At 35.8% G+C, this 15,648-nt stretch overlaps 1 protein-coding gene across 2 annotated transcripts in view; it reads left to right on the forward strand.

Moving 5' to 3' along the window:
* Nucleotides 1-7,740, forward strand: part of LOC124364430 (UNC93-like protein MFSD11) — a 47,741-nt gene extending 40,001 nt beyond the window's left edge. For both annotated transcript variants that reach the window (XM_046819924.1, XM_046819923.1), the window contains exons 8-10: nucleotides 3,994-4,168; nucleotides 5,179-5,314; nucleotides 7,335-7,740. In XM_046819924.1, the coding sequence (XP_046675880.1) occupies nucleotides 3,994-4,168; nucleotides 5,179-5,314; nucleotides 7,335-7,508 (485 nt within the window). In that variant the 3' untranslated portion in view covers nucleotides 7,509-7,740. The remainder of the gene's footprint in view (nucleotides 1-3,993; nucleotides 4,169-5,178; nucleotides 5,315-7,334) is intronic.
* The last annotated feature ends 7,908 nt before the right edge of the window (nucleotides 7,741-15,648 follow it).

The raw sequence follows: 15,648 nt of genomic DNA on the forward strand, positions 1-15,648 counted from the left end.
AAAACTAAATAACAACAATAAATATAATTCCAATAATGACAATAACATAATAAATAAATAATATAATAATAAACACAATAAATAGAAATTTGGTCTATAAAATAACATATATCAGGTACGGCAGTAGTAAATCTAAAAATTTTAACAGGTAATTTTTTATGAACTGAGGGGAGGGAAAAGGTTTGTAGAATTTCTAGGCCCACTAATTTTAAAAAGTAAAATTTGGTTTCAAGTTTGTAGCCGAAAATTAAAAAAAAAATATTTAAAGCCAATTTTCGAAGGAGGCGGGGGCTTAGTTGCCTCCACGAATCCGAATTAAAGATGAAATCCTCCCCTTCAGTTCATGTAACTAAACTAAATAATACTGGCTAATATACTGGCCCTCCTCCAGATCTAACATCTGGCAGCGCTCCATACAAGCCAATCCTCTCAAGTGGTATAAGAAGTAAAAAACATTTCTGATCCAACCTTGTTCCAGAAGAAATTTAATGGGAGCACTACACTCCGGTTGGATGCCGGTCCAATAGCGCTGGCAGGGCGCGGGCATTCAGTTGGCTTCAGTGCTGTGGGCAGACTCGCCGCATCAGTCCCGCTGACGGCACTCACGGGGGACCCTATAGAATCCCAACATAACCAGTAGATATTCAGAACAACTCTACTACAACCCGAGAAATAATAATAAAAACTTAATTATGTTTGCCAAAGTATAATAAAAATATTTAAATTTAACAATTGAAAAAAAATAACAATCTGTAACTAACAGTACCTTTTAAGTATCAGAAGACTATTTCCCAAAAAATACCTCAAGTCACCCAGTATTATAAGATACTACTTGGTGGACAATATTTAAATATTACAAACCAAACAAATTTTCAAATATATAAACATTTTACTTATAGGCTTAGAACAGCCATACTAAATGATTAAGCGTGATAACAATATTACTGTAACTATAATTCGCTGGATTTTAATCATTCTATTATAATAATATAATAATTTACATTTTGCTATTAAATATTAATTGTAAGGTAGGCATAATAATAATTATATAATTTACAAATAATAACAATACATTATTTCCCAAATAACAATAATTAAATTCTAATCAGTTCACGCTCTAATATAAAGGCAATAATTAAATAATACAATTGAAATCATGGATGTTGCCACCCAAATATGCACGCAACACAAAACACGAGGTAACAAAAAATTTGCAAAGTCTGTACCGTCTCGCTTTACACTAAATAAAAAACAAGGTGTGTACACGGAATAAATAATTTTCCGTTCGCCGAACGGATCAGTTAGAAAGCACAAGAGCGAAAGATAAGAAAACTAAACTAGCATAGTAAATAAATTAACAAATTTTAGAATGTACGAAAGACAGGATATAACACTTTGCGACACGAACACGTACACGAGGAACACAAGTTACAAAATAAATATATATAAATTACTTATAACTAAAACTACGATAATATATGTCTGGGTGGGAGAGAAAAAACCGCCAACTAAATAAGTTAAGAGAGTGCAAAAGAACATTTACCTGCCGAAAAGTCGGAGAATTAGCCAGCCATGTGGAACGGGACGAGCAGCGAACAGACAGCAAACGCAGTAGCTTCTCCGAACGTGTCTCCGAACAGTCTGACCGCTCCGAACAGTAGCCGGTGCCGGTGCCGGTGAACAGCTGGTCGGTAAACTAGTCAAGGTCAACCAGCTGACCTCAACCAATCAGTCCAACCAGGCAGAAAATCAATACTTGACGGAGTGACTCCCCACCGACTGACAAGAGTGGCCGAGGTGGGAAAATAATAGACAAAAAATAAATTGCCCAAACTGAGCCCCGGCTCAAAAACAAATACCTACTATAAGATCAATAGCAGGCTTCATGTGTGAAGTTCCTAGTAGTTATATGCATTGAATGTTATATAACATTAGAGTTTATATAAGGGTATATATATGTATGTATGTATTATAACTTTATTCCCTCATATGTTGTCCAGGCATAAATTATGCACCCCGATCCGGAACAGTTCCCGTCACTGTTGTAAACTTTTAGACCCCTCTCCAGGTTGATTCCACGTGCGTCAACCCCATACCTTTTCTCTCCCAAAGCCCGCAATCGGATCGCATTCCAGTTCCAACAGAAGGATAACAGGATCATCTTCCCTGGAGATTAGAGCCTCAGAACACCTCGAGAAAATTACCTATCTGATAGTAACGAATAATTCCGTAGTATTTTCATAACCGCTTGGTGGTCTTTTGGTTTGGCCGGAAGCATCGTTCGGGCTTATGGCAGCGTACTTTCTGTGTCGACATTATATCAAGAAACCATGTTAAAATATAATTAAATGTTAAGTTGGTAATCACTAAGAAATGTCACAAAATATACAATGCATTAACACAAAATTATAATAAATGACACCATTTGTGTAAACCTTTTTATAGCGTGCACTGAGATTTCCCTATCGCAGTATCCACGTAACTCACTTGAAAGTATGTCTTAAATGTAACAACATTAACTGCAAACAGGGACATTATTGTAATTTCAGTGTTGTTAAACTGCACAGTCAGTACTTTTACAGGAGGAAACTGTTAAAGAGAAATTAAGAGATGCTCTCTTATCGCGCACCAGTGCTTCAATGACCAGAGCTGGTCAAAAATAAGTGTACAGTTATACCATTACGTAGCAATTACGCCTCCACAACCTCCAACGATCTGATCATCTCTTTTCACCCACTGAATGTTCAGATTCCTCACATTAAAATTTATCTGTATTACATTTTTATTAGTACTAAAATTTGGTACGGATTAGGCTGAATTGGACCTTGGATACCTATAAGCGGACCCGAAATTTGATCCATTATAAAGTGTTTTTCACGGGCCCTCCAAACATCTGACCAATGTCAAATTTAAGATTCTTGTAAACAAATCGCATTGTTTATAAATTGATAGCAATATGGACAAAAGGAAAAGGAAATTACTTATAAGAAAGGAACGATCCCTCTTTAATTTATCAAACTCGCCATAAAAGTGTTTGAGCTCATCATTGGAGTAATCTTCTTAGTTACTAATCAGTGACACTACTTGAAGGCTACTGTAAAGATATGTCGTTTATGGTAAAAGACTGCGTACTATACTGTTATGTAATCTATCCTCTACAAATAATAAAAATATTTATTGAAGGATATGAAATTCTTAATTTATATATATATATTATTTTCTTATCAGTGCAATAAAATGCAAGTACTATATTACTATCGCTCATTACATGACCCGTAAGAAATGTACAAATTTTAATAATGCTATCTCCAAAGAGATATATCATTATGAAATACCGCATTAAATAATCTTAAAGTGCATATTGCTCCTATCATTTTTCAATATAGGATTGCAGTTCATTAATAAAATTATTATTGGTGGATAACCTATACAGGGTGCGCTTTGTTTCAGGATTGACAGAGGATGTGAATACAGAAAATGTTTGTCCAATACACATAGGGTCGCAAATGTATCGTTTTCAATGAAATTGTGAAACGCCTCATTGTAGGTAACACGTAGTGGTCCCTTCGAAATTTGGCCTAAACAACACAAAACTGACGAAACAAAACTTTATTTCCTTCGTAACAACACTTAATGAACCACACTATGTAAACAAGAATGTAAAACGTTTGTTACAGCAATTTCTCCATCACAAGCATCAAAGTAGCCATCAAAATGTAGTCACTAAAATTATACTAACTGATAAAATAAATTTCTATTAAATGCATACAACGATCGTGGCCAATCCGGTATGTAAAATTCTTTCAAACTGCTCGAATGGAAAAGACTTGTTGGAGTAACCACCCATTCCCATAAATGTACTGCTTTCTGTAGAGTATTATAAACATATTAAATAATTGTAAGAACATATAGTATTATATATACAATACACATATAAAATAAAAGCTTGCTGCTTTATTTTTAATGAATTAATTTTAGTTTTATTCGTTCCAGGTGCAATCGCCCCTGTCGTGTTGTCCAAATGGATCAGAAGACACGGGTATGCTCGGAGATCAATAGTTCTGATCGGCTGCACGGGCCAACTGTTGGCTTATCTTATCACATTCATCAACCTACCAGACACTGCGGTGTTTGGCAACACTGACCAACTGAGTCTCATAACTCCAAGGTACAACGCTGTGGTCTATGGTATATAGGTTTCGACAAAACTAAGTATAAAAGGTCCAAACAACAACAAGATATCTAGTTACATTGGAAGTATCCAAACAGAGGAGGGTGGAAGTTTGATAGAAGGAGGAAGATAACGTTAAATTGAGTTCAATAGATGTTAAACCCTGAGACGTTTTTGACCGAAACGTTTTGATATCTATTGTCAATAGTAACAAATTATCGATACATATCTCCACTATCACTTCTGGATTGGACACCGACGAGAGAGTAGTTTGAGTTCTTTCAGAATCCATGCCCCATGATGCTGAGATTGCTTGTATCAGAATTGATATTGCTGCCATCTCAAGATAACCTTAAACTGCGATGGTAAATTCTTGAATTCTACCGGTATACGCTACGATGATAATAACTGTTCCCTTCTATATTATATTTCTGGATGGTCCTGTCATGGTCAAAGTAGACTTTTATTAAGAAAAATAGATTAACTTCCTTAAAGCTTGCTTCCTGCTTGGCTCACTTCTTTTGGACTTTACTTGCATTCTCACTTTTCTTTATACCGATTCTTTCACTTTGGACATTGCACAATACCCCAAATCCACATCCCATCGTACAATATTGCATTATATAAGGAGCCTGAGAGTTTAGATTTCAAATTCCCAAGCTAATAAGTTGTACGCATACCAAAGCATTTGTGGGAACAGTCATATTGTATATTTTGGAAGGAATGCCTTCCTCTCATGATGGCTTTATAAAAAACTGTCGTAATCTTCTTAGACGAACAAAGGATCATTTGGTAACCAATCATTGACAGCCCCTCCAATTCTTTGGATGATTGAAAAATGCCTCTTGACAGCATCTATGAATTCTTTGACTGATTGGAATCTCCAAGAGTGTTTTCCCACTTCTTCTCGTAATTACCACCCCATACGCCGACTATTAATACAGAGACTCACATTAACTGTATTCTCGGTATGTAATTACCAAAGGTCTATATTATCTCTGTTTCAGTGCAACATTGGCCCTGACAGGAAGTCTACTTCTGAGCTTTGGCGATTCATGTTTGAACACTCAAATATACTCCATCATTGCTGACCTATATCGAGAGAACAGTGCTGAGGCAATCGCGTATTACAAATTTGTCAAGGTAGTATCAAAATATCATAAATAACAAAATATCATAAAATTATCTTTAGAGCTGCTGTTTATTCAGTTATTGTGTTGTTGGCTATTCGCTGAGAACCTCTGGGCCATGTCTTATCACAGTAAACTCATTTATTTATTATTCGATTTAAATAACTTTAGTGTCATTATATTTGTGATGATATCCTCTAAATACTGTTATTCTTGTAGTTCTTGAGAAAAACTGCTTGTTTTTTTAGATATTCACAGTTTAAACGTTTTTATGGCCGCTATTTGGAAAATACTAAAGATAATTTCATGATATTTTGTTTAGTAACTGGTCTTGTTATCATAAACATTTGAACCATATTTGGTATAATTTAATTTATTGGTTTTTGAGATATTATTTTTTAAACAAAATAACGTACTGACAGACATATTATGGGAAACTAAGCATCGGAGACCCATTTTCATATGGTGAAATATGCTTGTTTTGACCTGATCAATAACGTGGTATACTTTTGTCCAGAGAGTTACGGGACACTCTGTATATAGTGGATGATGTGAAGGAGTAAAATATTACGAATATTTACAAACGTAATGTATAACATTGAACCACGGCTGTAGAGAACTTCTCACTCCTTCAGGTGTCAAATGATAAATTACAATCCTTCTAATTTAATATTTTCTAAGTAAATGTACCAATGAACACGCCAAAATCAATTTTGACAGCAAAACTGAGTGTTTTGAGAAAAAAAGTGTTGCGTTTACAGGTAGGTCACGTTAATACGAATAGTTCTTTGCTCGAGACGTGCGTATTATTAAAGTGTTCGGATTACTGAAAAAAATACTAGTAAAACATAAAAAAAACACGCTAAAATAAATTTTCCTATTGACGCTTTCACTTAGTGGCATGAAAATCTAAAATTATCGACTGTGGCTGAACGTCGTTCGGAGTTGCGCAACACTGGAACCACTGGTTTTACTCCTATATCATTAGAGCCCATTTGTATGAGAGAAAAATAGATTGGTTTCTACTTACTTACTTATATATCATTATTACCACTTTAAAAGACAAATAATCTTTGTGCGATGTTTTGCAGTAGTAACCAAATATTTTTGTTTGGGTACTTTAATTTAAAAAAAGAATCGCACAGTATAATAAAACATTGTGTTATCATTTAAACTTTGTAATAGATAAAAATAAAACTACTAAATAACTTATGAGAGATAAAAGATTACCACGTGAGAGTTTTAAGAACACTAATTCAATTTGAGACAAGGCAAGTTAAAAAATCAATAAGTACCTAATATTTTTGGAATAGTTTATCTAATGTATTCCAAGACTTAAATTGATAATAATTGAGCTTATAAAATAAGCTCAATTATTTATGTATAACGTTTTAATTTGTAAAATTAACAATGAATTTTATATTGAAAATAGTGATACACTATATGGATACTTTTAACTCGAATTTTCTACTTTATTTATTTTTTTATTTTAGTAGAGTACATAGAATTAAATTACATTTTAAAAGTATATGTAAGGATAGATGGCTAGGATATGAGAAGAGAGGCTCTCCTAACAACACTTAGTTTTAAACGTTACAATAACTGTTACTATCTACCCTGTGTACCACTCTAACAGTCGCTAGTAAAAAAACATAACCTTACAGATAACTACGTAAGCAGTTTTCAAAACCCTGTTGCAATAAACATACAGTCTACGATATTCGTTCATTGAAAGTGAGACTATGTATCAAATTTTCTATTAAGAGTGCAACCAAATATCTACTCAGGTACACACAAAACTTAGTGAATTTAATGAACGAAAGGTTAGTAAATACTTAAACCTTGCAGTTTAAGTAAATCAGTTTAACCCGTAACAGCGTAATATAACCATATGGACACAGTTTTACCCTCAGTACCAACACCGAACATAGTCACTCAATGTCTGTTACGTCACTCAATAGTCACTCAATATCTAGGCTGTTATGGATTATTTATATATCTAATTTTTTATTATTATTAAAATGTATTTGCAGGCAGTGCTGGTCGCTACGAGTTTCTACTGGTGTAGCCACGTGGGCCTACACACGCAGGTGGTAATCCTGTCAACCTACGCTGTCGTTGGTGTTTTCTGCTTCTTCGTTGCCGACAGCGATATCACCAATTCAAGGACTCACCCTACAAAGAAAGACACTCAGTCGAAACAGTAACACGATTCGCACAAGGGATGGTATTTTATCTGTCCTGCAAGTGGTTTGAATGGTAATAAGTTGGAGTGTACCATTATATTCCGCTCCACTCTGAGAGTTTGGATGGTTTAGAAGGTCAAAGAGGGTTCCGCTGATGTTGTCACGGATAATTTAAGTTAGAGACAGGAGATGAAGATACATTCACACATCTGTATCAACCGTTCATGAAGGAATAAAATTACTGAAATATGTACATTGTGATTTTTCAACCTTTTACCAGGTAAAAGTAGCCAAACACAGTTTTTGAAAAGAGATTGTTCACTTAAAAAGAGTTTCTATATTTGGGTACTTTGGAAGCAGTCAGATCTCTACGAAGGTTTTCGTACATATGTTTTGTACAAGATATAAACAGAAGGAATAAAATCAAACAAGGAAATTCCGTTGGAACCTTTTGTTCACAGTCTTGCTTGCACTTTACGCAGAACTAGCAAGTTATATTGGTTAGTCCTAGTTATATTAATCACAGTGAGAGTTCCAGTTGGATTCTCTTTGGTTTTTTTTTTTTTTTTTTTTTTTTTTTTTTTTTTTTTTTTTTTTTTTTTTTTTTTTAATTTAACTGTTTTTACATATTTTTAAAATGAATTGTATCGGTTACAGTAAAGAATCTGCACCTGGCTCTCTCGCCTGTATTAGATACTCGTATATGAAATAACTATCTAGAATCCTGTTCTCTTTAGAGGCCAACTATGACTTGCCGTGTTGCTTATTTCTTCAAACTAGACTCAGGTCGATGACCGGTAGTGGTAGAGCGTCTGAGTGGCAACGCAATGTTTGTATAATTTGTACTTACGGAGAACGCCCGCATCTGGTCGTGACAACGGAAGGAACCTAGCGGTACCGCGAGGTGCCGCTGATTCGTCTCTCACCGCCAACTCTAGACATTAAATTTTTCTTCTGTCGCTCAGCGCTCAGTTCACCATTGATGTGCCTCACGGATCCAAATGTCGTTTACTCCTTTGTTAAATCAACTAAAAAGGCAAAGTTAGGAATGTGTAGCTAAAACTTAAAATTGACATTGCGGTGTATTCAAAACCCTTGTTGCATCTCTTCTCAAACCGGCAAACTGATTATAATATTAAATTAAACGGACTCACAAAGCCCTTGTACCTGTAGGGTGAACAAAGTACATTTTTGGCGTGTGCAATAAATATAATACATGTGTTTTTATAATATTGATTTAGGCTTATCCCAATAGAAGATATAATTTGTATAATCACACGTTTAATGTTAAATAAGAACATCAAGACGACACAGCTCAATGGTGAGTTCAGAGAACTGGCGTCTAATTAAACAAGCTCAGTATGAACTATCAACTAGCCGCTTGTCACCCTTACCAGTACTAGCAGCTAGAAGTAGCAGGTAGCAGACTAGAATTATATGAATGGACCTTTAACAGTAAACCAATCCCTCGGAACAGACCCAAAACCTATAAAAGGGTTAATGTTGTACCTCTTATTTTCAAACATCAACTTCCAATCCGGCTGATTGAATTGTTCCATCTCTTGTTCCTGCCCAGCTCGATGTTCTTAAGAGGACACAGGTGAATATATTCAATGTTATCTCGATCGGAAAATTATGATAGCTTTAAAAAGCCAACAGCACTTGTAGAATTCTCTTTTTCCTTTCCTACCTTATCACAGCTGCTTGTATGACATTAGACAATTTGTATCATCAGTCTAATAAATCCCCGGTTCGTCGATGCAAAGTGTCCATTTTTAACGTCTCCACCACTGACTCTTTTTGATCTCCTCAGACGGACTTTTATAGGGATAGTTAGGCTACATGTGTTTACATATCGTATATTACATATTATATCAGACGCATCTACAAATTCATTCATCTGCTATTATCTCGTTTGCCATCTTGGTCATCAATTAGACCAATGTTACAATGTTCGCTAACACTCAACTAAATCCCATATAAGTAACATGCATCATCATTGAACTTAGTTTTTACACACACACACACACACACACACACACACACACACACACACACACACACACACACACACACACACACACACACACACACACACACACACACATATATATATATATGAAGATATATGGGAATTTTCAAGTCTATAGGTAATTTGTTTTTTGAAATATATTACGAAATCAGACAGACAAATTTAATTTTTCAATATAAAAAATGTAATATTTCAAGCCCATTGAGTGATAGGCTTCGCTAACTACGCCAGAGTTTACTTCCTCCTGGTCACCAGAACCTAATAATACATCATACGGATTTTTGTGGACAAAACTAGATTTTTTTTGAGCTTGTATTTTATTAAGGGGAACCACCCTTGTCCAAACCTTTGTTTTGTCTATTACAGAGTCACATTTACTATTACTAATGCTTTCAACTGAGCTACAGTTTACAGCCTCATTTCGTTCCAGGCCTACCACAGGAATGTCAGAGGAGGTCCCCTTATTACTATTTACATTGACACCACTTGGGTGAGGCACAAATATGTGAGAAGAAATACACCAATCACTAAAAGAAGTGTTACTTATCCTAACAGCACTACAATATCCGTCATAGACAAGCTTGGTATTCACAGGGACATGTATACCACATTCAAAATCTTTGCTCTGTTGACTACATTTAGTTACAAATAACATGTTTTCCTCAAAATTCAATTTATGCACAAAAATCTTTTTAGCAATGCTTAAATTAGTGTTTGAAAGAGAGTCAAGACAGTGACCAGACTTAGCATTAATATCAATAAAAAGTAAACTCCAATGAGTACCATTGTCAGACTTGAGTTCCGCTCCATTATTATTTATACAAAGAAAAGCAAAGTCAAATGAGTAAAAAGAAAGATCTTTCAGTTGTTGCTTTACAACATCAGGGTTACCATGGTTAATAATTTGTGTTACAAAGGGACCTAAAAACAAGGCTTTTGCCTTATTGCTGTCATTAAACGCATCAAAATAAGAATCCAGAATCTTGTCATCCAGCCAACGCCCAGCTTTCCATACAGAGTCATTAGCATTATTGAGCTGCGCTCTTAACTTAACTACCTTCTTATTTAACTCTAAATTCTCTTGTTCACAAATATTTAATTTCTGAATAAAAGCATCAGCCGTGGCATTTTTCTCCATAATTACAGATTGGAGAGAATGATTTTCCTCTTTAATTTGATTTAAAGTACCTTTACATGAATTTAAACTATTTTTCAATAACATATTATCTCTTAAGGGGAGCAGACCACTTTTAATATCCCTATCTCCGCCATGTTAACTTATGTACCTATTACTTAAAAACTATAATAGATACAGAATTGAAACTTTGCATGTACATGCATACACTCTTTATACATATTTACACCAGAGGATTTTGGAAAATATACTTTACTTTTATATTTATGATTTTTATTTGTTATATTGTTAAAAAAGCCTAAAAAATAAATTTGAACATTTTTTGTTTTTTTTTGTAAGTAATATTTTTACAAACCCTCTGGTATAAAGTTGTATTATGATAGCTTAAAGTTGTGTAAAAAATTTCATGTCTTTACTAATAGCGGTTACTGAGTTACAGGTACAAAAAAAAATTACATCAAAAAAATTATAGTTTCGGAAAATGAAGAAAACGTTGAAAAGTAACACTTAAAAAGTTGTAATGAACAGGTAAATAAACTATACTGCCTGAAGCTTCTCTATTGCATATTTATTCATTATTCTTATCTTTTACAGTTGTTTCTTTGCTGATGTACCTCTTGTAAAGCTCCTCTAAGGTTTTTTTCTATTCTTCGTATTCTGCAAGATTCCAAAAAAAATTAGTAAAATAAACAGAAAAAAATACTTGTAAATTCTTGTTGATCTTGGCATTTTACACAACAATAACTACACTTTCCATGAGTATTAATTAAAAGTAAAATAAAGTGAACACAACAGCAAAACTGGGTTTTCACACTGAATAATAACGATTTGTTTCTTGTAAACACAAACACCACCACAAAAACTGTAAAAACAAAACAAAAATACAGCTGTCAAAATTCAGCTGTCAAAAGAGCCGTGTTGTGTTCAATGCCTCTAAAATACTGTTGATCATGTAGCAGTTCCATTGAAGTAGTACTATAACAAGTAAATAATAGCACTGGTGTAAGGGAAACGTACGATCGGTTGCGTCGCGCTCAGTTCTTGATTGTGAGGATTGAAGTGTGCGTGCAAGCCGTTAGAAAATATTTTTTAAGCTACCTTATCAAAAGAAAACATATACATGTTTTATACCATTCATTGTATAGAGGAAATTTCAGGCTATTTAAAAACTGAAAAAAACCAAAAAACCAAAAAATTGAGTTTTAAGTGGTCTGCTCCCCAGGTCGACTCTGTGTAAAGAGTCGTTCATTGCAGCTCGACTATTACCTTTCACCTCCAACAGTTTATTTTCGAGAGATAAAATGTTTGATTTGCCGGTTTCAACCAAAGATTCGAGATGTGAGATAATGCCCGAAGTTTCGTCAAGTTTTTTAATAAGTTGGGAGACACCCGTTTCAAATTCTTGCAGTCTAGGGTCCGGACAATTAGCTTGCAATATTTTCCAATTTAGGCAGAGTTCGGAGACAATGTTTGCAGAGATGTCATCAAGATTGTTTGTAGTATTTATTTAATACACTTTCCAAATTTTCACAAGCTAACTTTGCACGAGTTACCACCATTGTCAATTTATAGTAAAACGAAATCAGAAGAAAAACAAAAAGATTTAATTTGCCTATTAAAAACACTATTATTACAGTCAGGAAGGAATACCGGATTTCCAAGTATTCCTGAAAAAGGATATTGGCAATCAGCACTGAAGATATGTAGTGAGGTTGCCGTCCATAAAATGCAGGCGCAAGTGAAACCGCGCCGTAGTTGGACAGGTGGCTAGGCTATCGCGCTGTAGCTGCAGGTACGGCAGGGGAATTTCATGCGGCAGCGGCAGCCTGCTGGAAGACTCTAGTGCGCATGCGTCGACTGAGCGTTGAGTGACTGCAGGTACCCATTCATGCCGATATTTCCAAGAATAGACACTTCACTGATAACGCCAATCCTGTGTCCAAGCCGACAAGCATTACTACTTACGGTAGTCCAGAGTATTTAGTGGCGCCGGACGGCCGCGGGCACAGTTCGAGTAAACACTGCACTCGTTTAAACTCCGCACTCGGATCGTATTATTTAAATATATAAAATTAAATAAGCAGCGAAATACCATACAGCAATAGGTGTAGGACCAGGCCTACCAACCCCCCAACGGATACGGTAATATTTCGTTGAAATAAGTACCGTTGGAATTGTAATGAAATTTTTCAAACAGTTGGTATCTAACAAATGTTGTATAACTATATAGGTTTTTTTTGTTAGTTTCTCAACTATTGCTGATGAAACTCTCAAACAGAACCTGTGCATCAACCCAACAATGCAATTTGTTCAGAACCCACCTGTTGAAATGCCACTGACCTCTATGAAACCCACATCAATTGAAGAAATAATTAAAGTAATAGACTCACTAAAAACAAAATCCTCTTTTGGCTTAAATGAAATATCCTCAAAAATTCTAAAATTGTGTAAAAATGAAGTAGCGGTACCGCTTTTTCATATCACACAACTGTCTCTTCTGCATGGTACTTTCCCCTCAAGCATGAAAATTTCCAAAGTTATACCTCTTCAAAAAAATCCAGTAAACACCACATTTTAGGCCAATATCTTTGATTCCAACTGAATCCAAAATTATTGAGAAAATTGTACTGTACCGTTATTATAGTACATATATTATATTACTGTAGAGCTAATACCTTATAAATCAAAACAACTTTTCGGAAATACTTGATTTATTCCGAATCTAAGTTCACCCAAAAATTTAACAAAGTTTACAAACTTTAGATTTGATTTTCTTCAAAAACATCTCACAATCGGTCAAATCTAATTAAGAGTCTGTTCAAAAAATGAATTAAAATTAAAATGAAACTAAAAATGTATACTTCTCCAAAATGGTTTAATTTAACAAAATAAACTAAAAAGTTCTCTTCTCAAAATATTCAAAATCAAAATAACACAAAACTTGATATTAACTTTACGATCAAAGTCTAATTGACAATACTTCAGAAATTGAATTAATTCACAGACTCTGTAATATGGGAAACTTTAGAAATTTAATCACAACAGTATAAAAATAAAAGATATTAACTAAACGCTGGTACGGGACTTACTACTTTGAAGACTGTGGAGGCTGATAGGAAACTAATACGCACTAAAGAAAATTAATAACTTGATTTAAATTACACCCGATAAAAAGAATTACTCTATATCCCAAACCAGAGGATTAGAGGAAGAACTACTGCTTCTCAACTGGACGTCTGCACCCTGTCGTCGACACTCCAACACACACTTACACTGGCATTTTATATCATGACTTCTCATTGTTTAGCCATACAATTTGCTGTAATTAAAACGTCGTCACATCACCCTTTTATATTCCATTATTTATTTTTACTATTATTATAAAATACTAGACACCCATACTTAACTTGTTTTATGTTTTGGGCCAAATTAATACATAAATATATAATCAATTCTCTTGAGGTTAATTTAGAAATGAATTATATTGCCAATTTTATCGTTTTAGACCCATCTTCTGTTCCTTTTCGACAATATAATTTTCCTGAAAATAAAACATACTGACCTGTGCGGCGGGCTAATGTTTATAGAGTTCTCAAATTTCACATTTAGTACTTCAACTTTAATTGTGAAACATGCATCTTTTTCACTGATCTTTCATTCTTTATATCCTGAATTATGAAGGTCACTTCCATTAATTTGTAAATGATCCTGTAGGGTCCACAAAACCGGTTTGCCATTTTTTCCTGAAATTTCTACGCTTTATTACTCAGCCAGTGTGTCTTAACATATACAAGGCTTCCAACTTTGAATGGGTGTTCACATTCCTTATCACTATAGCCTGCCCTCTTCCTGTTAGCCGAAATAGACTTTTTTAAGTTTAACACAGTTCTTTGAAATCTATCCAAATTATCCGGCTTTGATTCATGACACCCGCCCAAACCTCTGCGCCATACAGAAGGGTTGAGTTTACAGTAGACATGAGGAGGCGTCTCTTACTTGACCTAGGGCTTCCTACGTTAGCCATCAGCCTGCCGAGAGACATAACCACCTTAGAGGCTTTGTCACACACGGCCTGAATGTGCTCCCAATACCGAAGACGGCAGTCGAGTAACACACCCAGGTACTTCGCCGCAGTCCTTGTCCGCACCTCGACACCCCCCACATTCATAGAGATCAGAGTGGGGATTCTCCGTCGAGTGAGAATTACGATTTCGGTCTCGGCGACCGCCAGCTCAAGTCCATGGCTCGCCATCCAGGCATTGACCCGAATCATTACCTGATTAAGGCGTAACTGTGCCAAGTCCGGTGTCCTCGCCGTGATGACTGCAGCCACGTCATCAGCATAACCCACGAGGTAGACGTCGTGGGGCATCTCGAGGCGAAGCAAACCATCGTATGAAACATTCCATAGGTCTGGGCCGAGAATAGACCCTTGAGCCGCACCGGCAGTGACCTCTTTTGTTCTCCTTCCATCTTTGGTTTCATACAATAGCCGTCGATTCTTCAGGTAGTCCTGCACAATGACCAGGAGATAGTCGGGCACGCTGAAGTCCCGCTGCAACGCCTCTAGCATGTCCTCCCACCGAGCAGAGTTAAACGCGTTCTTTACGTCAAGTGTAACCAACAGCACAATCGGCCGAGCCTGGTGACAAGCTGTTTCGGCCTGCAGGACGGCACTGATCACCTCTGTAATGGCGTTCAGAGTTGAGTGTCGCTTTCGAAAGCCATGCTGCCGGGGAGAGAGATCTCCGGCGGCTTCGATGGACGACTGCAACCTGGGTTTCAGCAACCTTTCATAGAGCTTCCCCGCGGTGTCAAGCATACAAAGTGGCCTGTATGCCGACGGGGAGTTCGGATCACCTTTGCCTTTGCTGATCAGCGCCAACCTAGCAACCTTCCAGCGCGACGGGAACACACCCGCTACCAAACATGCATTAAACATGTTCAGCAGCAAGAGTGGATAACTCGCCGCCACAATCTTCAAAACCTCAGCT

Source organism: Homalodisca vitripennis, chromosome 6 (genome assembly GCF_021130785.1).
Source record: "Homalodisca vitripennis isolate AUS2020 chromosome 6, UT_GWSS_2.1, whole genome shotgun sequence".
NCBI classification, from domain to species: domain Eukaryota; kingdom Metazoa; phylum Arthropoda; class Insecta; order Hemiptera; family Cicadellidae; genus Homalodisca; species Homalodisca vitripennis.